General features: G+C 35.3%; 1 protein-coding gene across 1 annotated transcript in view; it reads left to right on the top strand.

Annotated features, from left to right (window-relative positions):
• Positions 1-26,848, top strand: part of FBXL13 (F-box and leucine rich repeat protein 13) — a 74,773-nt gene extending 47,925 nt beyond the window's left edge. The window contains 7 exon segments of the mRNA XM_032200007.1: positions 3,783-3,909; positions 12,216-12,299; positions 17,097-17,195; positions 20,018-20,096; positions 20,099-20,177; positions 26,694-26,786; positions 26,788-26,848. Of these exon segments, the coding sequence (XP_032055898.1) occupies positions 3,783-3,909; positions 12,216-12,299; positions 17,097-17,195; positions 20,018-20,096; positions 20,099-20,177; positions 26,694-26,786; positions 26,788-26,848 (622 nt within the window).
• Positions 26,849-27,384: the final 536 nt, after the last annotated feature.

The raw sequence follows: 27,384 nt of genomic DNA, 5'->3' as shown, positions 1-27,384 counted from the left end.
TAAAGTTAATTATGCTCATCATAAGTCCTATTAGCATATCTTTCTAAAAATACATTCTTGCCATATTAATACATATATATTAACATTTAAAAAAATATATACAAGTAGTTCTTTTTTCCTGTACCATGTTTTCAAAAAAACATTCATTATTACTCCAGTTCAAACAAAATAATCAACAGTAGAAGTAATATTGCTTAAAAGTTATGGCGTATTTCAATGCTGGAATAGGGCTTCAAAGAAGATGAAAATGATAACCAAAGACAATGCAAGAACAAGAGCTGTCTTAAAATTCAGCAATTATTTACTTTTCTGAATACTTTTTTTTTTTCTTTTTTTTACAATTACAAAGACAACATAGCATGTTACGTTGTAGAGGAAGGATGTATTTGGTGTGAAGACTGTGAAGACTGTTTTCCATTTCAGATGTGTCATGCATCAGTAGAAAAAAGAGCAAAGGAAGAGCTTCCAAAGTTGCATTCTTGTTCCCAATTTTGTGGCATGGTAATGGTGTCAGGGGTGGGTGGGAAAAGGGAAGGCAAAATCTACATGTATTTCAAAATCAAAGTACATATAAAATAATACCAAGAAGCCAGAACTGCTGCTTCTCATAACATTTCTGACATCATGTTAGGTTTTAGGGATTCTGCTTTAGTATGTATCTAAGTACTTTTTGTGCTTGCTGATGCTGTGTAAAAATCTGATAACATTGCGTGCATAGATGCACTGAGAAGTGCTGGAGAGTAATGCCATGACATCATGTTGGTAATTCAGTTGTGCAGATGGGACAGCTGCCTGAATTTTCTGGATTAACATTTAGAAGGCTGGATTTTCCAGTCTGTTGGCCAGATGGTTTCTTGGGCTGTGAGTGTGTTTGTACATGTGTCTACTACCTCTAATGCTAAAGAATTGTTGTATTACATTAACAAAACATTTAAAGCAATTATAAAGCTATTGTAAAGCTCTGTATTTTGTTTTACTTCTGCAGACATTTATAAAATTTTCAGCATTACCAAAGTTATAGATTGTAACAAATCAAAACTTTGTAAAGAGTTTTCTTAAGAAAAGAAAAATGAAACTACCAAAGGGGAACTCTTAATTTTATTTATTTATTTATTTATTTTTTCCCCTTATTTGGAGAGTATTTTCATATAAAAATTAACTCTGAATTAGAAACATTTAGGAATTTATGACAGAAATCAAGGGAAGCACCATAGTGGTAACAGGATCTTAAGAACCAATTTCAGTTTCCTTTTTTATTGACATTTTATCTTATTCTAAAAGTCTAACTTTTTCTAACTTTAGTCATATGGATTTTTTTTTTTTCAGAAATGGGGCAGAAAGAGCAAATCAGAATGCTTACAATTATAGGAAGTGTTTAACTACATATGAAAAATGAAGAAAGAAACGAAACTGGTCATGATTATTAAAATTAAGAAACAAGAGATATGAGTAAAAAGTTGGCTAAAAGTTGACACAGGCAATGTGGTGATTCACACCCTTGCCATATTTTCCCCATTTATGTTTGTTATCTTCATGTATGATAATCCAAGGGAAGCAGTGTGTGATCTGTGTTTTTATATGGTTCATCAACTGGACTGGAGAAACTTAGTATGTGTTCACTGCACAATTATCTCAGCAGTACTATTCTTACCTATGTTTTTTTTTTTTTTTTTTTTTTTTTTTTTTTTTTAAGACTTTGGGATTTGCAGTTTGTTCTGCAACAAAATGTACAAGCCAAAATATGATTTTGTCCTAGAGAAATCTGGGATTGCTTGTTTGTCCATCAGGTAACACAGAAGAAATCTTGAACTTTAGCAGGAACTGAGTGTGCCACGGTTCAAGAAGTGTTTGGACAACACTCTCAGACACATGGTCTGATTTTTGGGTGGTCCTTTGGGGATGCAGGAGTTGGACTCAATGATCCTTGTGGGTCTCTTCCAACTCAGGATAATCTGTGATTCTCTGAAATATTGTGGACGTATTGGAAAGCTAATTGAACAAGTAATGTTAAATGTGTCAAAGATATGAGCTGTATCGAACACTTACCCAAGTTGTAGTCAACACTCCAAGCCTCTCAGGTTGACTGAAAGGTTTTCCATTTACCTAATCTTAATAACCTTTTAGTATATTATGGGTTAGAGAGTTGTGTGTGTGACATGCAATTGGTTAAGTGAAATAATTCAAGAAATAGTTGTAGTTAACTCTTCAGTCAGTGCACATATATACAGAATAGCCACTACATACATATATATGTACTACCCCTGTATTTTGCTTCTGTGCTGGAAGATCATTTCTCTTTTAAATAATTTTCTTTACTTAAATCAATAAAGATATTAATACCTTAATACCAAATATTATATCAATAACAAATATTACTCTGAAATGTTTAAACAGGTTTTGATACCTTGATATCTTTTCCAAGCTCTGTCTTTTGAGATGCTTTCATATCTGAGAGACAGAACTGATGGAAGCTCTCATGATCTCCGATAGACTTTTTCTTGGAAAGTTCTGGTTTTTAGCTACAAAGAGTAACATCTTCTAATCATGCCATTAATTATTCTAACATTTTGGGGGCTTAAAAAGGTATTTAAAAAAATCAGTGTTTGTTTCTGTTTATCTACAATATAGACTGCTGAATTTAAATTAAATGTTGAATTGCGTAGAACAGGAAAAATACGTTCTATGAATATTGCCTACATTTCTTTTTTAAAATCAGTGATGGAGGTGTACAGCCATTTAAACAAAGGGGAAATCATCAATATATGGAAACCTGAGAGTCTTAATTCTAGGGGGAAAAAAAGTACTTAAGTGGTTGGTGTCAGTGACAAAACTACATTTAGGTCACATTTTTGAAAACTCACTAAATACTCATGCCTGCACAAACAAAAAGCACTCCATTGCTAAACCTCTTCATTCCCCATTCCACAGAAGGAGTATTGGTATTGGCAATCATAATACAATTTTTAAAGCTCAAGAGAAGATCAGAGTCAGTCTTTCCACTCATTACTAGATTTCTCAGCAGGCCCCTTGTTACACTTTCATAATATTAGATGTAAACAGTTATAGCATGCTTGCTGGTAAGTTAGGGAATGCCTTCTCTGTTTTATTGATGGAGTGTTACCCCTAGGGCTCTGAGCGTAGATGCAATCATTGTTTGCAATCATTTCTTAGGTCTTCCGTTTTGCTTATAAGAACACACTACGTACTGTGCTTACTTAGGAGGTAAAATACATTCATGATTGTATGCTCCATGAGTGCTGAACTGCAGATCTTAGCAATGCCCACATTTGCTTTGCACTATTATATGCATTGTTGCAAGTGGGTGTGGGTACAGCCATAGAGTACTGAATTCTGTAGTTGCAGTGAACTTTGTTGTTCTTGTGCAAGACATGAGAGACTTGGAGATGGGGAAAAGTCAAGCATCAAATTCATTAATATATATATGAATTTATAATATAGCTCCTTGATTTCCATATTTTCATTTAATTTGATTGCTGTTCATGGTTTGAAACCTTTGGAATGCAAAACATTATGAGTGTAGTCTCTGGAAGTGCCTACATAAGCCATATATCAAAAGTCTGATATAATCATGGGTATGGAGAGTTTATTTTCATAGGTCCCCTGAAAAACAACTTGGCAAGGGTTATGAGAAAAATATTCTTGTTATACTACATTTCTGTAACAGAAGTGAAAAGCCAACATTTCTTATTTATTTATTTATTTATTTATTTATGTATTTATTTATTTATTTATTTATTTTCTAACATTATTATTTAATTTAGATATCATCAACTGACCTACCTTAATCTATGTCATTCTGAAAATATTACTGATGCTGGAATTGAAGCTTTGGGAAATATATCATCACTGATGTCCATTGATGTCTCTGCAATCAACATCTCAGATATGGTATATATATGTAGTAATTACATATATGTATACATATATTATGTATATAATTAAATAATAAACAATCTGTTTGCTATCTATTTAAGCTTTCAGAAAAAAATAAAATCCATTCATTTAATCTGTGTGGATAAGAAGCAGTGGAGTTGCAATATCATTAAAACATATTTTAGAATTGTGTAATACAATATTTGGCAATATATAGGCACTACCCAATAAAAGTTAATTCTCACACTGGACAGGTCTCAGATTTGAAAGAGAAACTGAAACTGATGAAAAGAGGAGATTGGGTGTCTCTGAAACTGAACTGTAAAAAATGTTAAGCAGATTTTTTATTTTTTTTTTTTCTCCAAGATAATTAGGCCTGACGAAAAATGAAAAACTGGTATTTTCAAATATTGAATTTGTAAAAATTACATTTTCCTTTAAATAGATTTATGGTGAAAAACGCTAGCTCTAACAGAGTCACAGAACTACACTGTGGTCCAGAAAATAATTGCTAGTGAAAGAATTACTAACAAGGTATCTTCAAACTGTCAAGTTGCTAAGACTCTGGAAAGCAACATAGCAAGTGCAGGAGCCAGGTTAAACATAACAGGCCTCCACATAAGATGTTCTTGGCAGGTCTTGCCTCATGGGTAGGGTTTAGAGCCAGTTCTGCTGTTACTTTTACTTTTAGGGCAGACTCTTCACTGAACACAGAAATCTAAGAGAAATGTCATGATGAAAACTGTTGCTATAAAGAATATTCACTCAACTGCTGTTCAAGAAGAATTCTGACCAAGAACCTTATTGCTTTGTTCTATCACAGAGTTTGTGCAAAAGTAATTAAAATACTTGTATTCTTTATGGAGACTTAAAAATAAAATAATAAAATAAAATAAAATAAAATAAAATAAAATAAAATAAAATAAAATAAAATAAAATAAAATAAATTAAAATAAAATATTAAGTCAAATAAAGAGGGATGGGAAATCCATGACAATTTAATTTAATGTTGTTATTTTAAATATCACAATATTATATCTCAATGAAATTTATGATTCCTAGAATTACAGTCCCACAGTGTTTCAACATAAATGTTTTCTTTCTCTTTGCTTGTCACAATTAGTCTTCTAATGTGCTGTATTGCTTCTTATTCTAATTTTCACATAGTACAACCCTTGTCCTTGGCACTAATCCAAGCTGTTCTGCTTACACTGCATTTTTAAGACATTCCGTTTCTTCCTTCCCACAAAACAGACAAACTCACTCGGAAATTGACCATTTATCATTCCTGTAATTTCTGATCTGAATGCTAGTACAAGCTAGGAAACTGGTATGGTTTTCACCATTCGCTTTCTTTAAGTGTATGACACTCATGTATTTTCTAATGTTATAACATATAAACATTTAAAACATTAAATCTTAAATAGATCTTGTAATCTTAAAACATGATTTGATGAAAAAAAGATCTTGCAATCTGCTTTGTAAAAAGCTACTATTTGTATGCTAATAAAGAGAATTGTAAGGTTCATATTCTTTCTTGTAGCCTGCACAGCAGATCTCTTGTTTTGGTGTCTAGGTTTGTGAAATGTGTAGAATATGCAGCATTGATCTGCATTACACAAGAGATGATTCCTTTTAGTTTTTCAGATGATGGCAAAATCATTCTGCCCATCTTCATAGAGCAGAATTTACTGTAATAAGGATGATATATACTTAGGGGGAGGATAGGGGAGAAAAAATACAGTAGTCAGATTTTCTGATAGATTTGTAACTGCCTCATTTAAGATCTTAATCAAAGTGGAGTTTATTTTCTTCTGTTGCTGTTGCCTTCCTCTTCTGTAGTTTCTCTGGTGCCAATAAGAGAAATGTCCCCGTTGAAGCCTGTCTTTCATTCAGGGAATTTTTTGCATTTGGAAGAAATATATTGACCCTTAGAAATGTACCTGACAAGAGAACTTGTTAGTACAGGAAAACACCGTAGACTCTTTGTAGACTCAAAGTAATGATAAAACATAGTGCTAATAATAAATATACTGATAATTTCTCTCATGTTCGTAGAAATTTACTATAGTTGTCCTGAAACTAAGTCAATAGAAAGACTGGAAAATGAATAAGAATAATCACTGCATGTATTCAGATTTCAGTATGGTGTAGGAAGTCATGCTCAGAGAGTAATGCATACAGAAACAAGATCCAGGCAAACTTCTAAACAGAACCTAGGATAGAGCAAGTAATTTCATCACATGCTTAAGTTTGTATGTATGCTTAAATGTCTTGCCAAGTCAAAGTCCATTCATTAATGAAAGCAAGTATCAACCTATGAAGAGTATGACACCTTCATGAATATGAAGGACTGGTGGCATCCCAAAGACTTTGCTCTCCTTTTCTCACTAGGGCTTTGATTCAATATAATATCATATAACATATAATCTATATTCATATAAAATATTAAACATTTAGTAAAATAAAACACAATTCCATTTAAAGTATTAATGTATTCACTGTTATTTTAGTGTGCTCTCTTCAAAGGAAAGAAAACACTTTAAAGAAAACCTTTATTTCTTTTACAAGGCTTAGTGTTCATTATGATGCTAGAAAGGAAGCATCTGATTTGCATCTTTTTCAGCTGTTTTTAGGGCCAGTTTCCTGAGCATTGCTGAGCAGTTCCTGAAGTATTGCCTTATCATAGCTACTCTTCTTTAAAAAAGTGAAACCCCATCTTGTTTACTTCTTGTTTTCTCTTGGCAGGATGTCAAAATTAGCATTATGTTTCTCATGTCCTCCTGATATGCAGGTAATAAACACTTCAAACAAGCATAAGCCATCATCCTTCCATATGGGTTTTCCCTTAAAGAATATCAGTAAAACAATAAGATGTGAATACATATACAGTCTATATACAATTCGCAGTTCTATTCATCTTTTTACATTACTGAAATTATTTCTTTATTCAAAATTGATTTTTTTGTAATAACATATTTCTAAGTCTCAATAAACTTTTTTTTTTTAATAGTGGGAAGGACAGTTGTTCTGTTTTTGTCATTCTTGTACTAGAAATACTAGAAATGAGTTTCTTAGAGTTATGAACAAGTTAAAAGAGAAACTTAGCAAGTAAATGATTTGCAATCTTAGTTACAGATCAAAAAATAAATAAACTGACACCAAACAACACAATGACAATGCAAAAATGTATAGTTCCTTGGAAAAAAAATGCCTTTAAAGTCTTTGGGAATGCTTCTTTTTTCCATCTCTCATTGTTTTCCTTCACCTTTTGCTCTCCTAAACACCCTGGAATAGGGACCATAGGTTTCTCAGTTTCAAATTGTGTGTATTGTAAACATTTCCATTAATTCATAGATGATACAGTAATCACAAATCATTTTAGATATTGTAGATATTGAATTATTTATATTTACATTATTTACCATATATGCAAAGTGTTTATACTCCTATTACTGAGTTGGAAACACTGGCATTTAGGGCCCAAACCTAGTTGTCTTATAAAAGGAGTTCCAGTGACTCAGTGGAAATTCTTCCATGAATTAGAGAAGCAGTTTTAGTTATAAGATTTGTTCTCATGCTCTCCATATTTTTAATAAAATGTCTTAAACCTTCTCTGATGTTCTATATGATACAGCTCTGCAGCTTTGCTCCAAGTCTGAGAGTCTGAAAGTGTACAGCTGTGTAGCGTTCCTCCTCAATCTGACACAACCTGCTAATGCACACGGCCTGGACCACCCATCTACTTGGGACAAAAAACAAAACAAAACAAAAAAACCCAACACATTAAATTTAGAAGTATTGGGACATTTGAGGAAAATGGCTTAAGCCAAACAGGATTTAGACAGTCAGGAAAAGCCTATCAAGGAATAAAAAAGGAATTGTTAAAGGTGACTCCAGCGATATACATATACCATCCAGCAACCAAACCAGCATATGCTCTGACAGGGAAACTTAGTATCAGTGGTAGGTTACATGCAGTGTAATAAGGAGAGAAAGAAAAATAGCCTGAAATATATTAAAAAAAAATGGGTAAAACAATTTTAAAATAGAAAGAACTCTGGTACACTTCTAAAATCAAAGATTAAAAGGAAATATGAAGTGTCAGAAGGAGTTTTCTGTCACAGGTTCTTCCTCAATGGCTGTTATGCATGAAGTCTCTCTTGCAATGAACCTAAGGTGCCAGTCTCTCCTCTGACTGGTATGCCTGCAAGAATCGTGTGTGGCACCAAGTCAAGATATCAGTCACAAATTCTTTGTATGCTGCCTATGCAAAATTGTTCTTTAAAGTTGAGGGGAATATATAAACAATTAGTTCTGCTTTCTTTTCTTATGTGTTTGTACTAATGATTTTCAGATCCTGGCTGGTCCTGAAGGCCAGGCTGCAACATAAATATCTACTGATATTTTAATAAGAAGATTCTAAACAGATCATGGGGAAAAATCATTTCGGCTTTACACAGTTGTAGAAGGTTTTTTTTTTTTTTTTTTTTTTTTTTTCCAGTGGGATTCTGGATTTATCATGTCTTGAATCTATAGCCTGTCTTTACATCTTGGTCTGTTAAAAAATTAGACCACTAGGACTGGGAAGAACCTTGCAAAGATTAAGAGAAAAAATATTACCAGGGCTGATATCTATAAGCAGCAATAGACTGAAAATGAATTAGCTGCATTTGATTTACAAAGGAAAGGAAGTGACAAAACACATCCCCAAGCAGGGAGAAGGACATGTTAACATATTCATGCAAGCTCCGGATTCAGATGTTAGCAGTCCGGTTTTCTTGGGGGAATAGAGAAAGAGGATTTGGCCTGAAGACTTAGGAACTTAATTCTGTGTAGAAATAGAAAACACTAGCACAGAGAGTCACTACAATCAGTGCCAGATGTGCTAACACCTTGACTCCCAACAAAAATTAGTAGGAATTAAAGGTACCCAGCAAAGCTGAAAACTGGGCTCAGTGCTTTTACAGGATATTTTGCTACAATGGAAGCCCTGTTGTCTGGACTTAGTGTCAGGAAACATATTTCATAAGTTTTGATTTGGTCTAGCCACAAGTGGGTTTAGATACAGAAATTAAGTTTTATGGAACATGTTATACACAGTCCTACAGGGAGATTTCTGCACTGCAATTAAAAAATATCTTTACGGTTCCGGTAAGCAGGTCTGACCCACCTTTATATTAGCTCAGCTATTGGAAATGATATACCTACATTTGTTTAAGAACTTACAAAATTTCCGGAAGGTGTTTGCTATCTGAAAGTGAACATTGTTCTACCACGTATATATTATTAGGGAAATGATACCGCAAGATATGGGTTACATTCTCATCTTCTACTAAGTGTATGATGCATGAAACTGGTAGACCGTGGCTACTGTGTGCAGAAATTTAAGCATTTTAGTGGATGACCTGAGTCATTTTAAAATCACTTACAAATGGAAGGTGGGAGTTACCTCTTAAGAAGAGCTGTCTTCCAGGATTGGAGTCACTTTGAGGTCAGTCTGTTTGATTTGGGGTATGAACAGGAAGAGACATCTGTGTATCTCTGGAACATAAAGACATAGATACTTTACAGATGCTGACCTTTAGGGTTACCAAGAGATGCGTGAATGGAAATCTCAGAAGCTGAAAATAATGTAGCACATGTTAGTAAGAGATGATACATTCATTGCAGTCTGCAGTTGAAAGGCATAGGGTTGCAGTTTGCAAATATAAATAATAAAGATTTTCTTGTTTTGTATGCCACAGCCTCAGATGACTTTTGTCTCTAGCAAGTGAAGACCCTCACCATCTGGTATGGTAGGTTCTTATTTTCTTATCTACAAAAACTGTGGTGAAATAATAATAAATGATCTGCAAATGTATGTAGGCCTCACATAATGAATTAACTGAAACAGAACAAAACTGTAAAGTTCAGTTGCATGAAAAAAGCAGCTGTTGTGGAAGAATAAAATACTTCTTTTAAAGTTGTTTTTTCTTTTTTTTTAAATGGAGACAGTAATAAAAATGCTATACAAGACATGCAAGACAAAGTCTTCCCTTTCACTATGGCAACTGAAAATTAATCCAAGATACATGGAAGATTTCTTTATGTTAAAGATGTTTTGGAAACCTTTAGAGTAGGTGTCATAGTCTGTGTGCTGTGTAGTGTCTGTTTTGCTAGTATGTTCCCAGGAATTCTGATGATACTATCATAGTTCTCGACATATCTTTTAAAAATGTCTGGAGAATTAGTATAGAAGATAAGTCTCAGAAATAGGTCAGTATCCCAGATGGGAATCCCTGATGTTGTTTATCAGGGAATACTACTGCATAAGACAGGAATTCTAACAAAAGTAGTGATAGTTGGCTACTTTATACATAAGTTAAAATAAAAACTAATAGTTAAATAATTCTTATAGATTAGGCTTCCTGCATTGAACTTGTTTGAAGAGGTTCGTTTTTGGAAATATCAAAGTTTCATAGTTTCTATGTGTGATTGACAGTTCCTAATGACATTCCTTGTATACTGTGTCTTTAGTCTTTGCCTTCTCAAATCTGGTGCTATTAATGAAACACCTTAAAGGAGACTTTGATTTTTATTGTAAAAATAATTTTATTGTGACACAGTGTCAGTATAGTCACATAAAATCATTATAGATTAGCTTTGAAGTAATAGCAGTGTCAGTTGTCAGGTAGGAAAAGAAAAAAAAAAAAAAACAGTTATAATTTCATTACCAAGTACCATAAAGTTGTATCATTTTTAAGTAAAGAGAAATGGATGAAAAAACTATGTTATAAAGGTTGACCCTAACACTATGAGTCTCTTCTGTAAGGAATTCCTGTTCTGACATGAACACATTTGAGGATTAGGTAGACAATTATTTGTTTTCTTGAATGGGAGTATTTTGGTCAACAAAAAATTGAAATCTGTAGATTTTCATGAAGATGGTGTAAGTAATGGTCAGCATATAACTGTGTCTGCTGAGAAAAAAAATGCAAATTTATTTATTTTCATAAGCAGCTAGGATTGAAAATCTTTTTCATTGTTCCATTTTCTGTTTTTATTCAGCCTGTGAGGTTTCAGGAATTCTCAAAATTTGAACTCCAGCCGCACTCTCCCAGTATTATCATTACAGTGTCCACATCTGGATTCCAGACACTACTTAAATGTGCTTATTTTGTCAGTATGATATTTCCTCTCTGAGCAGTGCTGTTCACTACTTAATTGTAGATAATTTATTAACCACATGGAATGAAGTGATAACTTTGTTTTTCTTGAAGAAAAGTTTGTTTAATGATATAAAGCACACAACTACTCTGCTGTGAATATCAAGCCATATTTTACAAAATTAACATTTATTTCTCCTTCAAATTAAAGTTGAGGATAAGAACATGGTTCTGTTTCCTGATGTATGAGCATTAAAAATGCAAAGCATCGTCTGATCCTTTTGCATTCCTAAAATAGGAATATATCAAAGTTTTCACCTCCCTATTTTCCTGAATATTTTTTTTCTTCTAAAGTAGAATGTACCTATCAGTGTGACTCAAACATCTTAAGTATTGTCTTGTTGTACTCAGAAGTTGTAGTTATAGGCATAGCTTTAGTCATAAGACCTTCACTGATAAGAAAATCCTAAAGGCAGCAATTTTAAGATACTACTTTTCTCCAGTTTCTTTCTTTCTGAACAGGTTAAAAAATGTAAGTTTTTGCTTTTGCTATTGATTTTTTTTCTACAAAGAATTCCTAACTCTTGTATGTACATCAAGAAAAAATAAGAGGGTAAACTACATGCATTCTGCAGAAGAGTAGGATGTACATAAGAGCATAGCATTTATAGGCTCTTATGGACAGAGGCGGATAAAATAAGTAATGCTATCCTGTTGGATTCTAATGGATGTAGAAAAGTCCTTTTAAGAGACACTTCAGAATCAGAGCTTAACTAGACAACAATTATAATTATTTATAGTTTGATTAAAAAAATATGCAACCAATAAGAAAGTTATTTTTAATATCTGAGAACAGTCATGTAATGAAGCATTTGGTGGAGGAAAGAAATCCAGGCTATATTTCCCACAAGGATTTCAGTGAGTGACTTTGGATTGCTCGTTTATATAATATCTCCAATCCTTGTTTTTCTTTGTAAAAAGTAGATAATGTTCTGTGAGAGTATTCTGCAGAGTTATTATTTGCATGTCTTAAAAGATGCTGTAATTCTTAGGTAGAAGGTTTAACAGACAAACCTTGGATATTTTAGACCATGTTAGGATACTAAATGTAATTACATATAATTGCATATATTGATTTTTAAGGTTACTCTTTCTCTGGATTTTTTTTTTTAGGGTTTGAGAGTCCTTGGCTGCCATGGAAAAATAAAGCAACTTTCTCTAGCAGAATGCAAAAATGTCAGTGATACTGGGATTCAGGTAAAACTTAACTTCTTTTCTTGGTATATCCTGGACTTTTCTCTATTTTGTTGATTTAACCATGTCCAAAACAGATAATATTTTACTCTTCATTCTTCATTCATTCTTCATTGCAGCGTTCTACACCTTCACTGTTAGAAATCATTTTCCCCTTCTTATTCCTTTCCATTTTTTTCATTTCTTCTGTAAATTACAATGAATCTCAAATTCTGCCCTCTGCATTGAATGAAATTGATTATACGGGAGCCTTTCTACTGAATTGTACTGTGCAAATTACAATCTAAATTGCTGGCACTATTCTTTCATCCTTGCTCTAAAAATTTTTCATGAATTTCTATTTAGAATATACTTTTCTCATTGCTAGTGGGAACTTTCAGGTATTACTGTTTTATTATTTTTTTGTTGCCATTTGTTGAATGCCATGTTTACTTGACTTAGTGTGACTAGCTCAATGAAATAGATACATTTCATTTAGCCTGTTATGTGTGGTTCTTCTTGTGCTGCCGATCCATTCCTACCCACAATTGTCTCTTAGTGACACAAATATATATCTTAATGTAACTCTAAAAGTATCTTTCTTACCAGCATAAATCCTTAAAAATAACATATATTTCAATAAGAAAAGCACACATCTCATCCAGATTGAAGAGATTTCTTAGCTATTTTATAGAAAAAAAAAACAACAACACTAATTACAACGTGTTATTAAAAAAAAAAAAAAAAACACAACCACTTTTCCACTTTTAAAATGTCCTATGAAAACATCAACTGCATAATTTGATCATGTGTAATGATGAAACTAATCTACTTGAAATTAGACTACATGTATTTTCAGCTAGATATTTGAAATACTGACCTCTTGTTCTGAAGACCTCATACTCACAGCAGAATGTCTACTGAATCTCACTAAACTTCATTTTTTCCCCACTGTTTTTCTTTTGATTATTATATGTGTTGGTTTAGAAATTTAAATATTGGATGTTGACCATATAAAGCCAGATATAGTTCTTTTCTTTTTTTTTTTTTTAAAAAAAAAAAAAAAAAAAAAAAAAAAAAAGTAAGGCTAAAATATAAATATGTATTGGTTACTATTTTGACCTTAACACTAGCCTATACGTTTAGACATTTTCCAGGGTCAATAATCTTTAAGAAGTAATCACACAGGAAATTAATTAATTTGTAAAAAGACAGCCTAAAAATTGAAGTTGTAGCAAAGGCAATTTTTTATGTCGACAAGTTTTGAACTTACACAGTAAAAAAGCTCTTTTGAATAATTAGCGATTTCATAGAAATATTAATACTAATACAGTATTTGAACTCAATTTACAATGCTGATAAATTATTTTGTATTTCTGATTTATGGACTTTCTTTTTTAATTAGTCAACAATGAGATTTGCCATCCAAATATTTATCTTCCTTATACTATCATCACAGCAGTAACTACATATGAAATTCTGATTTATTAGTATTCATTATCTTGTTTTGCAAAAATTGGCTATTCTGTGTTACTGGAATTCTTTTTATGGGTATGGATGATCAGATGTATGGAACACTTTCCATAAAAGGAGCAAATCGGTACGCAAGGAACCTGTGGTCTGGAAAGGGGGTGGCTGAGGGAATATGCTTGAGATCTGTACAATCGCAAGTGGCACGAAAAGGGTGAATAGGGGTCAACTTTTTGCTGTTTACTTCCGTACATTATCTAGGGGGAATGAAGTTTGAAGATTTAGATGAAGAAAAGGAGACGACTGTCTCCAAAATGTCTTGTTCCTTATCACAGGTTGTGTATACGCTTGAAGTTTATCTACATCCTTATGGAGGTTTGATAAATTCAATACAATTGCATTGATTTACTGTTTTGTGTTTCAGAACAATATAATAAGCATTAGTTGATAACTTTACAGTGGAAAAGAAGAACTATCAATTTTGTTGAGAAGAAGAGAGATCGTATTTGCATCCTGCTTTTTTTCTGTAACTGAGAATTGCTCCTAGCCACATGTAACAAATGTTTAAATCATGTTGTTTAGCAGCATCAATTATGTGCCCATAAACACTTTCAGATTGTCAGGCTGCAGGTACAGGCACCGCCATCATGTAATCCCAGTCTTTAGCCTCTACATTTTTTCCATTATAAAGCTCCAACATCCATCATTTTATAGCTATATATTATAAGAATGAGTCAGTTGTTGCTGCACCACAAGGGATGCATCTGGATTGAATCTTCTTACCCAACGTGTATGTCAGACCATTAGAATTTGCTTCTTTAGGAATAATTCTGACTTGCCTTTCATGAGTGTAAAGTTCCATGGTTTTGTTCCCACAAAACAATGACCAAGTATGTACATCTTGTGTATCTCACTGAAAGTTGGTGCAGAGCCAGCTCCTGCTCCTTTCAGAGGAGAATATTCACTTATGCTTATCCCTGAGAAGCTATTTCAGTAAGTGTCTCAGTACATAAAGTAAAAAAAGATGTGAAAAAGAAGTGTTTACACTTTCTGCAACTGCAATATGAATATGAACTTTCTGATGAAGAAAGAATCAGAAGTGAGTACACGAAGATGTAGGACAAAGCATGTGGTCGTGGATCTAGGGCAGGCAGGAAGAAGAAAAGATAAGGAAGTAACTAATAAGAAAGTAAAACGGTAAGTCCGTCTTTAAAGGTGAAATCAAAGGATATGAGTTTATGGAAAAATCTGTAGAAAGTTGCCCCATTTTATGCTGTACATCTTAGTTATTCTTTGATTATATAAAGAATATTGAAATTATATGAGAAGAAAATGCATATTAAGAGGTCTTTAATACTGTTAAGGTAAAATGCAGAAAGTTGTAAAATGGCAAAAAAAATCTTGATCTTAGAGTGTTAATTCATTTACTTGTTTGCGGGTATTATAGCAGTATGTAAACGATTATGTGATCATATATTTTGTAAATAGGATCTCATTCATAGCTCAGACAATGCTCACTTTATGAGCAGCATTTTCATATTTCATATTTTCATTGATGCTTGTGTGCCTTCAGGTCTTATTTAAGCAGAATTAAAATTGTGAAAATAAGTTAGAAAATCATATTTCCTTCTTATACTATTCACTTATTTGTTGTGTCCTTAATGTTTTGCAAAAATTTCGTATCTTCACCAGCTTTTTTGGAGATCTTGGGTATTTTCATCATAGGCATAGAGCCAGGGATCCAGAGTTGAAGAAAGCAAACAAAGCAACATTTCCTTTGTGAAATATAACTTAAAGTCTACTCCCACATTATTTGCAAATAGCACTTAAGAGCAAATTCAGAACCTAACTTTGAAGGATATTTTAGATATGTATGTAGACTAACTATGCCAGTAAAAACAAGATAAACATATCTCCCAGGCATTGAAATCTTGGCTTCAGCTTGGGCTGCGTACCCTAGCTGAGAATGTAGTGATTAAGTCATCATGTCTAAGGCTAATTCTGAAGGTATTTTGATTTCTCTTACACACAGAAAAAAAAAAATACACACACACACACATAAAACAAACTAACAAACAAAAAAAAAAACAGACAGCAACATACACATTTAAAAAAAAAAAAACAGTTTTGGGGTTTAGAATATTCCTGTATTGCTGTTAATCTCTGTAAAGCGAGGATTGAAATAGAAAAGGTACAAAGCCAATTTTTATGAATTCTGAATTGTTCATTCTAACCGGTCCTACATTAAAACATTCACATTCAAATATTTTGTGATATAAAACAAGAACATAAAGTCCAAGAAGCACTACCTTGGTACAGCTATATTGGTAGAAAAAAAAAAAAAATCTAATAAAACAAAAACAAAACAGCTTGAGTTATGATAAAAATGAAATGTCTAAAATGTTGGCCTGTAAAACAAATTTCAGACTTTGATTCTAGTTTCTTTGCATCTGTTAACATAAGACTTATGAAAATCACATACAGTCACACAACTTTTGATCATCAAAAAGTTAATATTTACAAGTGATCAACTATATTTTAGTGCCTGAATTCCTGCTTAATGTAAAGAAAAAGTGGCCATAGTCTGGTTACTACAGACTCTTTTTCACAATGAAAAATCAGCAAGTGTATTTATGTATCTCTGCATGTACATGTGGCATTTATCCATGTAGTCCTTAGTCTGTTTACCTCAGGAATGATTCTAGAAAGGTTTTGAAAAGCTTCAAGCAGTCAGGTTTTTTTTTATTCAATCTGCAATATAAATATTTCCTTCTTTCTCCTTTAGAGATTTTACTTGTGGAGGTAGAATTTTCATTCCAATATATTCCAAATTATGTCAGCTTTAGGCCAAGATCAGAAAAATGTGGAAGACCAGTTCAGTGACAAATATAATTTATCTTACCATGGTTTTAGGCTGGAAATGATAGAAGAGAAGAGATTCTCAATGAAGCCAATGCCACAAAGTGTTCTGGTATACTCATATCATGGCACCATTAAGTGAAGACGTACTGGTTTGGGTTATTTTATTCTTGAGTTCACAAATCTGCAGTTCCTTAAAGCAAAAGTTTCCACATTGAGCTGTAGTAGAAGTATGGAGCAGAATTTTATTCTAATGAACAGACTGTATAATATATCAGCCTCAGCAATGGAAAATAGCCTCTTAATGCAGCTCTTCTTTTTCCAGTGGAATTCACAGCCTACAGCTGAGTGACTTCACTGCTAATGAAGGGTACATAGAACAACTGAAGAGCCTGAAATGGATAAAAGGATTGACATAAATGTATTGTAAATTGAGAAAAATAGAATAGGCATGTTAACAAAGAATGACAGCTCTGTTTGTTGCCTTTTCAGGAGTTCTGCAAGGGCCCTCAGCTGACAGATGAAGCTGTGAAATATTTGGCATTTTACTGTCACAGGCTAGCATCTGTCAGCATAGCTTGTTGTCCAAAGGTATGTGTGTCCACAGGTAAGAACTGGGACAGTAACTTTGGCATCGCTATTGCAAAGAATTACATTTTATTTCATTTAAAAATTTGACCTGCTGGAATCTGTGTCTTGTCACAGTTCTACAATGCACTCATCTAACTTTAAAATCAGAGCCTAAGTTCATCTGACTAAAGTTCTGAGACTCGGTTCTTTAGAGTATTTGGCATTCTTCTAATGGTTGCAGTTAGGAGATAAAGGTGCCTATACTGGATCAGGTAAAAGCCTGTCCCTCCAGAAGCTCGTGTTACAGGGAGGGTGAAGAGAGAAAGGCTTTTAGTGCTGCTTCCCACAGATATTCTCAGCTTCTGCTGTTTTGGGTGATTCCAAAAGATGGTGTCTTTGTTTTAGTACCACTTAGTGTTTTCATGCTTTGTTGTTGTTTCTGAACCCAGGTAAAGCCAGCCCCATTAGACTCTGCCTAGCTCAACTCTCAGCCAAACCTCTTAATATAATGCATAAGAAAAGCTAGATGCCTAAGAAATACATTTTCAAAAACTGGCATAAGTGCAAGCTCTGTAACCAGAGATGAAACAGTGCTCATAGCAGCAGAAACTGTTCATAGCAGCAACCAGTCCGGAGAAACTTGCTGCTGAACCACAGTTACATGCCTCATGAACATGCTGTATGCCCTCTCCAGGATGTAGGCCAAGAAAGTTGCTCTGGGTCTCTCAATAGTTGCTCTGGGTCTCTCAAAGTATCATGTAATGTTAATTCCCTTCTTAAGAAGGGAATCACACAACTGGATCATATTTTGTTATTCCTTCAAACAGGAACAAGAATTAAACTCAGTGACCTAGTAATCCCCTTCCAACACTTTGTTTCTAAGTAGTATCGTTTTCTTTAAAAGGTTAAAATCCAATCTGTTAACTACCATATTCAGAAAAGAACATCCAAACTTTTTAAAATAAACCTACACAGAAGATTACAAGTTTTTTTATTATTATTATTATTTTATTTTATTTATTTTTGACTTGAATCCAGCTTGCAACCCCATAAAATGAGCTGGGTACACCTGTGTTAAAACTAATGGGTGATTCAAATCCTTTGGCAAACTCTAGTATAAACTGAGGGGATCCAGCTGCTACATAAGAAAATATTTTCCACTGAGAGACTGTTTAAAAATGTTCAGGAGATTAAACTAAGAATGAACCTTTTCCAAAGGGTATATGTTAATGCTTCTGACAGTCATGTTGTGCAGTATCAGCTATATATACATATATATAACAACAGTACAAAAACAACTGGATTAAAAAAAAAAAACAAAACTTAGCAAGAGAACATGGAAAACACAATGAGGAAACGCATGTCTGATAAGAGTGTTTGGGCATGTGCTGTGCAGGTTACTATAACATTAGAATAGCTTATCACTTTAATCGTATCTACAGGGGCAAATTAATTTTCATCGAATAAACCCCACTGGCTTCAGTGAAAGTGCAGTGAGCCTCCTTGTCATGCTTCTGTCCACCTAGGACAGGGACAAGTCATTCAGCAAATGCTGAAAATATTCAGCGGGGCAATTCTCAGTCTTATGCAAGGAATAAGCCTGTTTCAAGAGTAATCAGGTTCAAAAAATGAAGTTGCTGTGGGAAACATTTCCTCTCCATGAAAAAATACAGCAAGAATTGAAAATAAATCAATAAATCTCTGGTTCGATGATCCAGGTATTTAAATAGCAAAGATCTGAAGACACTGTTCAATGGACGGTGAATTCTGGAATTCAGTCCTGTGGAGGGATTAGACTTAAGTGTGTGATGAATGTAGATTTCTCTTAAATGCATTGATACTGAATACTGATTTCGGTCAGCAAATTTTGTTTATTTCATTAGGAATATTAGGATGTTCATCTTTTGATAAATTTATTAGACTATTTCGGATCTTAACATAGCTAAATAGGATTTTTTTTTGTCCCACAAACCAAGGTCCCAGCTTTGTCATGCCTCCTTGTTCATTTTAGATTCTCAGTGACTGGCTGTTCAGTGCAAGTGAAACCCACTTCTCCCTCCACCATTCCACTCCACTGGAGTCAGAAACATGCTGATTTTAATCAAGTATCTTTTAAATATCTCTAGCAGGTCCCCGCTTGACTTTTGATCCTCACTGAACAAGGCTATTAAACTGTGTTAGTTTATTCCTGACTGTTCCCACAAAGGTCAGTGGAGCTTTTAAATAACTTGCCTGAGTGCTTTTGCACTTTGAAGACTCAGTGTCTCACATGTTTCTCAAATAAGTCTTCTAGCATTAATGGCTACGAATATAATTTTAGAAAAATGCAAGTGTGAGATGAAACTAAGCAGCTCTACTTCAGAGCTAAACAAACACAACTAAATGTTAGTAAGTGTTTGCTGTGAGACTCATTTGTAACAGGGAACCGAGATACAAAATTGGTATAACTAAACTCTAAGCGCATCCTAATAGTTCAGTGAGAACAATGCAATACCTGGAAAGGTTAAAGGCCTTTGCATGTGCCAAGTGCAAAATCATGCTGTTGGGAATGTTAAACTACTCTGACTAGGTGAAAAGCATCCCGTAGGACTTTAGACTGTGCTGAAAACACGTTTAACTGATATCTAATATGCTCCTGATATTTAAGTGACAGTTCCTGTAGAGCTTTTAGCAGAGATTCAGAATTCTGCTGCGCCAGAAACTTTATTTCCACAGGGTTATTTTAAAACATCATTTTCTCACAAATCAGACACAACCAAACACAAATCGTGTGCTATGTTGTTTTTTCTTCCAGCTGTCCCATAATCTTCTAACTTCTGTGTGCATTGTTGTTTCATTTACAGATGACTGAGACCTGTATCCAATACTTGGCCACACCTTGCCTTTATCTCCATTTCTTGGATGTCTCCAGTTGCATTAATCTTACAAAGCACTGAAATGTCGTTGGAAAGGGCGAAAGCAACTCCAGATTCTCAAGATGTTGTACTGTAGAAATATTACCAAGTAAGAGAATATTTCCTAATCTTAATTTAGGTTTAAACCCAAAAACATAAGGTCTTTCTTCATTGACATCTTCTTGCTCCTTTCATCTTCATCTTGCTCCTTTAACTGGGGGTGTGGGAGGTTGGGGACTATCCACATTGCTGCCTTAGGATTTGTATGGCTCCATGTAGATATCTATATACTCTAGTGTCAGCCAGAAATGAAGAGAAATAGGGACACCATCTGTCTTTATGGCACAAAAGGTACTGCTAGGGAAGGTTATACAGACACAGGGTATCAACTCAAAGAAACATGGAATCTGAGGGAGAAAACCAGGCTGGGCCTAATATGCTCAGCCATCATGCTGAGTACTTAAGCTCACTCAGTTTGTGGGAGCCTGTGGGAGTATATTTCCCAACAACTGAATGTCAGTATAGGGCAGAAGTAGATTTGAGCATTGTTGTGGACATGTGTTCAAAATATAGCATGGAAACAGCGAATGAGTCAAGGTATCATAAACACAGTTTCATGAAGTATAAGTGAAACATTCTACAGTTGGAAAAAACAGGTCATTTACCACAAAACAGTCCAATTTCTCCACTGTTGTAAATGGTCCTGTACTCTTGTTTCCTCATGGAGTCCATTTTGGTCAGTTTTCAATTTGAGTTTTCAGCTCTGTGTCTCCAAGATGTGGATCAATCACCCTTCCATTGTGTTTAAGAGCATAACAGAGCGGTCACCTTACACCTAGCTGCACAGTGGCCAGACACTCCAATGGTACTGAAACTGTTTGGAAAAGAGCTAAAGTTTAAGGAGGATTGATAATTCTGAGTATAAAACTCAATCAAGCTTTAATACTTCAATAAGAGTAAGAAATATGTACATTAGATTATATAGTGAGGGTATCCACACCAGGAGAATGCTAACCCTACTCTTACAGTGCTTACAAGACCACTGTAGAGTGAGCACTCCTTGCTAAATCATTCCAGGGTTTAATAGTCACTTCAGAGACTACAAAACTCATGCAGATGCTTAGCAACTTAAAAGATATTTTATGTGCTTCATGCTTTCCAAACCCTCCTTGGTTTATTTCCCTCTGCCTCACCACAGACAATTCTGCTCTCATTACCTCTTTTTTTTTTTTTTTTTTTTTTTTTTTTACTTGTCAGGCCTCTTTTTATTTTCTCTCTGGCCTAGCATGTCATTTTAGACATTTTAGAACTTCCTTCTCAAAACATCTACTTCTAATTAGATTGCTAGCTATGTATTAGCTATGGAAAGTGTCAGTAGTAATTGAAAAAAAATATTCTAAATGTACTACTCTTCATATGAAAAAAAAAAATAATTAAAATACTTTTAACTTCCTAATAACTTTCTGATTTACAGTTTTTCTCATATTAAGCCTCAAGGGATTTTCTCTAATTCCAGATTACTGTTGTTGATTTCATTTTTCTGTGCCTTTATATTTTTGTTTAGAGCACTAAGCAGCCTTTTTGAGCTCTGGTTGCTTATACATCCTCCTGTAGAAATGAGATGTAATAGGAATGAAAGTCTGAGCAGGTTCCAATTTGATTGATGTGCCATGGTCAAAGAGCTGAGTTGATTTCTCAGAAACTCACTTGCAATAGTTTGGATTTTGCATGATCCAAGATTGTGCCTCTGCCTGAATCCTGTATGCTATGGGGTCTCTGAACATCTTGATTAAACTCTTCTGTCTCGGCCAAGGAATTTCCCAATCGGTTATTTTTACTGTAAAGAAAACCCTAGAGAGTCACAGATTTTTCAAAACAAAAAGCAGCCCTGAGACACACATCTCCACCCAGTGTTATCTTTCCCCTCTTTGTGATTTTTACAACTAGAAAAACCACCAACTCAACTTTCTCAATCTTGATTTTCTGGTATGTGATGGTGGTTGGTTCTTTTCCTTGCTAGCCTCAGGTTCTGATCCTTTGCCCTGTATGTTCAGAGATAGGAAACACCCTTTGCAATTTGAGTCAGGTGGCTCAACCATGTAAAATAATTCAGTACAGAAGGTTCTTTACTTGTTCTTTCTAACACAGCTGAAGAGCCTCCCTAGACCTAGGCAGGCTGCAGAATGCACTGACTATGTCAAGATCAGAGTGGCTTTTCAACTGCCACCAAATGCAATGATATTCAGAAAATAGAAGGGAGTTCACAGTGAGATTCAGATATATTCTACATCCTGTATGTGTCACAGTTGCTAAAAGACCTTTTTTAATTGTAGTTTAAAGTCAATATTGGGAAGATAAAACATTTGCTTTTTGCCGATAACTGCATCAAAAACATAGTAAAATATGGCAGCGATTCTAAGCTGTTGGTTATATTGCAGCAGATTTTAAGTAACGACATCAAAAGCAATGATAGTGCTGTCACTTCCATGTCACAATGTACTTTTATAAAGCTACGTAGTTCATTCACAACCTGCATGTTTTTATTCATGAAATGTAAGTAACAGATTGTCACAAAAATGAACAACAGGTCCTCATTCTCTGTTTTCAGGCTAACTCCTAAAGCCTTATTCAGATTCTTAGATATTCACAGAATATATTGGAAAAAGCTGCTTTCAGGTGTAATTTATATACTACAGGCAAGAAACATACATTTCAGAGATATTTCGTTCCCTAGTCAAGAAGATGGAAGATACATCTCTTTAAAAAATTAGACAAATCTGGAGAACTAAACATGCTATGAACTAAACATTCATTCTAAATTAGCAATAGAATAAATGTTTTTAATTTGAAGTTGCTATGTTATAGCAAAATCTGTAAATCATGTATACTTTATTTTGCCAAAGGAATTCCCCAGTGCTTATTATTAAACACTAACCAGTCCTAGCAGACATCTTAATTGAATGAGCCTTGCAAGTATCGAGGCATATCTCATGTGCTATCACATACTTTTTCAAAGCTTCATTTTTACCATTAGATTAAAATAGAAAACATATGCAACCACAAAGTTCTTGAAGTTCCAGTCCAATGCAGCTTCATAGGAAATAGTTATGAGCATAAAAATTGTCCATTCTTTCCAGTATCAGGTAGCATTTGAGCTTATATTTGCCAGCATACTAGCCTGGTGCCAGGTTTATCTAAATGTTAAATTTAAAAATTGGCCTATGGACTGACAATCCTGCTGCATATTTCTGTATCTAGAGGCTAATGGCCTTTTAATTAATGACATAAATAATCATGGATAATCTAACTGTGGGACTGATACTGGTGCAATTTATTTCTCCTATTAGAGGAAGGGAAAGCCAACTCTCCATGTTTTAAAATGTAGCTTCTGTAGGAAAAGGCTGTGTCAGTTGTGATTCACTTAGGAGTAATCCTGCAAGAGGCAGCACATTGACAGCTTCAGAGAAACTTCACTCTTCATTGTAATATTCTCATTAAACTTCAAAACACCAAGTACTATTTAAAGGTAGCTGAAGAGCTGAGAAAGGTGTAGGTCCCTATTAACCTTATTCAGTGCAAAATTGCCATCAGAAGGCCTTGCTAGCCAGAGCAGTGCTTCTAACCAAAAGGGCATCAGGTACGCTGGTTCTACCAAAAGCTGCTCTTTGAGATAAAAAGGAAATGCTTCCTTCTTTTTGTCAGTTTTTTTTTAATCTTATGACTGCTTCTTTAACAAATGACTCATCAACAATTACTTTTACAATTCTTGCCTCTTAAATGGAAATGATATTCCTTCTTAATGGCTAAAATACGTTAGACATTTGGAGAACATTTTCATTTTTGGTTTTGGTTTGGTTTGGTTTTTGATGGTTGCTGTTGGTTAGAAAGGAGATTGCAAGAACTCTATTTTCTTGAAAGAGCAAATATTTTCCAATATTCAGGTCTCAAGACATGAAGGATTTGGGAGTCCAACACCCACATAACCAGAAATGAAGACAGCCTAAACGTGAGTTGGTAAAGTACTAAGAATACTCTTAAGTTTTATTCTGAGACAGCCACCAAAAATATCATAGCACTGTCTTCTCACGCACTATAAATTGACCTTCAGGTGTGACACGGGCAGAAACTTCAAGGCTAAATGGAAGCTCCTGGACTGCCATGTTTCAGTTTTCATGTGCACTTGAAATGTATACTCTAAAATAGCACAGCTACAGTAGCTGGCATGAACCTCGGAATACTCCAAATTTTATGTAATCTGACCACTTCTTGTAAGCTGGAGGATGCTTGCAGGATGCTTGCTGCTTTTATTGCTAGCTGCCTTGTCTCCACTTGCTTCTGCAGCTTAGTTTCTCAAGCATTTTTTTACAGTTTATCCATGTCTAGAGTTTTCTTTTTCAAAACTTTTCATTCTTTATTTTTATTTTTATTTATTTATTTATTTATTTATTTATTTGTGACCTCACCTTATAACCTCGAAATCTCTGCTTTAATTATAAGAGACACAGTCAAACATTTCTGAATTTTGGAACAGTTCAAAAGTCAGACCATGATGCAGAACTGTATTTCCTGGCTAACCCCTCTCAGTGAAGGGACTGAAACTTTGGGTAAGGATTGAATTACTTATTCCAATATTGCTCAAGCCATGGTTTTGGTCCAGTAATTTTGTCTGACTTATACCATGTGATACTTGCTTCTAAAGATAATTGTAATTACTTACTGAAATGCTTTTATTCATCAGTGTGCTCATTTAAGATACCATATAAACAAATAGACAGGCCCTATCATGGTATGGCGTATCTTAAATAAACAATGCATTTTGCCATGTGTTGATGATTAACAAATGGCTGTTTCTGGCAAACTAATCAACTGTAGCTCCAGGCATGGGACAGCAAAAGTTTCCAAAAAAATTGTAACAGCTCTCCCTATACATGCTTCAGACAGGCACTATACATTAGTTTCCATGAAAAACAGGAATTTGGACTTGGATGAGATGATTTTTATTTTATAGCTTAGAGCTTATAGCTCGTATAACTTGTGCACACATTCCTCAACAGTACAGGCCTCCCTAATATAAAAACAGATCCAGCCTTGTGTTCATGTGGCTAATACAGTGTGTCAGTGTTCTACCTAAAAAAATACCCTGCTGTGGTTGAAAAGGAGGCCTCCCTGCCTCACTAATTGTGTTCCTTTTCCAACCCTCACCTCTTCCCCTTTCCTGCTGTGGTGCTGCAAGCACGACAGCTGTGTATGTCTGGCTCTTTTGTAACCACCTTCTTGGTTTTTACTTAGAAAAGCAACAAATAATAATATTACTGATATCGTAGTGACATTACTGTCAGATAACAGACACTTCCATTTGGATTTTTTTTTTCCTAGTGCAATCTATAGGCCATATACCATATGAGCTGAGGAGGGAGGAGAGCCACCATGCAGTGGCTGTGACACACCAGGCCAGGCTGAGTCTCCTGAAGAGGATGGGAGATGAGGAGCCGTCTCTTCCCCAGCCAGCACATGCGTGTGCTCGGCCCCAGGGAGCTTTCTGGCCTGCAGGCAGCGAGGCAAGAGCCAGAGGGGGGGGAGGCTGGGGGGCGGCTGCTCTGTGCAGCTGGGAGCAGGCCAAGAGCCAAGTTGCAGAAGCGGTGGAAAGAAACAGGCTTTCAAAAGACTGCAAGCGATGGGTCGAGTTTCTTCACCTCAGGGGAGCCAATGGAAGCTGCTGGGCTGATAGGGAGACACAGTGCCTGGAAAGAAGGGAGAGGGGAGGGTTGCTCGTGAACTTATTGTTAAGGTCTGTCACTCAGCAGGCCTGACTTTCCCCCGTTTCTGTGTTCGTTGTTTCTGTGTTCTAACAACACTGCAAGGGGGCTGTGGCCACAAAATGCTGGGGCAGATCAGAGGGGTCATAGAAGTAGGAAATGGGCGACAGCTGAGCAGGACAGGGAGACATGGCACAGGCCATGCTTTTGGGCCCCAAAAGCAATCCTCTTCTGGATCAGCTATCGCAGGCTCCAGTCAAGTAGGAACAAACACAGATGAGGGCCACCAAGGCTGTCAAAGGGCTGGAGCACAGGGTGTGAAACAAGCACCCGGGAGAATTGGTTTGTTCAGCCATGAGGAGAAGGGATGAGGTGGGAGAGGCGTTACTGCTGCCTGCAACTCCGGGACCAGGGGATACAGAAGAGAGGAGAGAGTGAGACTCTTCTCAGAGGTGCACACTGCTGGGATGAGGTAACAGACACAAGCTGGCATACAGAGCGCCCTGATTCCACACAACAAAGCTATTTTTTAATCAGTAGGCTGGTCAGACACTAGAACCAGATCCCAGAGAGGCCGTGCGATCTCCATCCCTGGAGATGTTCAGGGCTCAGCTGGCATAGCCATGCCTACCTGGTCTAGCTGGAGCTGGTTCATGCAGCACCAGGGCTAAGTGGTCTCCACAGGCCCCTTCCAACCCAATTTATTCTGTGACTCTAACCAGTTACCATCTTTCCTAGTTTCCACGACACCTCTTATAATATTGAGAGCCTCAGTTAAGACAAAGAAGCTTTTAATGTTCTTTGTAGGAACAGCCTCTGCAAAATGCTTTTCCCCTTGACATATATATTGTTTTAAACTCTTGCTGCAGGCAAGCTGCCTTGAAATATACAGCCAAGTTGGAGAAACAAGAATATAACGATGCTGATCCTCCTGCCCGGCTTGGGTATGGCAGGGGTGGTAACACCTTCACCAAAAAACACAGGTCAGAGCCTGACTAAACAAACTCTTCCAAATGAAGAATGAAGAAATTGCGCAACACCTACAGCTCAAGGTTGGTGTTGTTGTGTTTTTATTTATTTATTTTCCCACAAGAGCATGAAAAGAACACGGTGTTTTTCTTAAAATTAATCATCCTTTAATAAAAGACTGTTTATTGAATTAGTAAGCATGCATTGTGAACCTTTCTTGCAGCATGTATGCCTTCAAGCAAGACAGCTGCATTGAAACGCATTACTGACTTTCAGATGTTGGTTCAAGCTGTCTTCATCTTTCAATATGGAGAAGTTTTTGTAGTCTCACGCAGAGTAAGCAATAAATAAATCTGTATGTGCTTGGGGTTCTTGTTTGCCAGGAAGGTCTTCTCCAGAACATAAACACTCAGACTTCCCACAGAATTTCACACTCATCAAGTAGTGCTCTTGAACAAGGAAGCACAGTGACTGCCTATTTGTTAATACACAACTATACGTGCACATTTACACACAGTTTTAAGCACAGTTCTACTTTTCAACAGTCACATGCGCACCCAGAGCACTAATTATTACAAAGGCCTCTCAGGC

Source organism: Aythya fuligula, chromosome 1, assembly GCF_009819795.1.
Source record: "Aythya fuligula isolate bAytFul2 chromosome 1, bAytFul2.pri, whole genome shotgun sequence".
NCBI classification, from domain to species: Eukaryota; Metazoa; Chordata; class Aves; order Anseriformes; family Anatidae; genus Aythya; species Aythya fuligula.
This window is presented reverse-complemented; position numbering and strand designations above follow the sequence as displayed.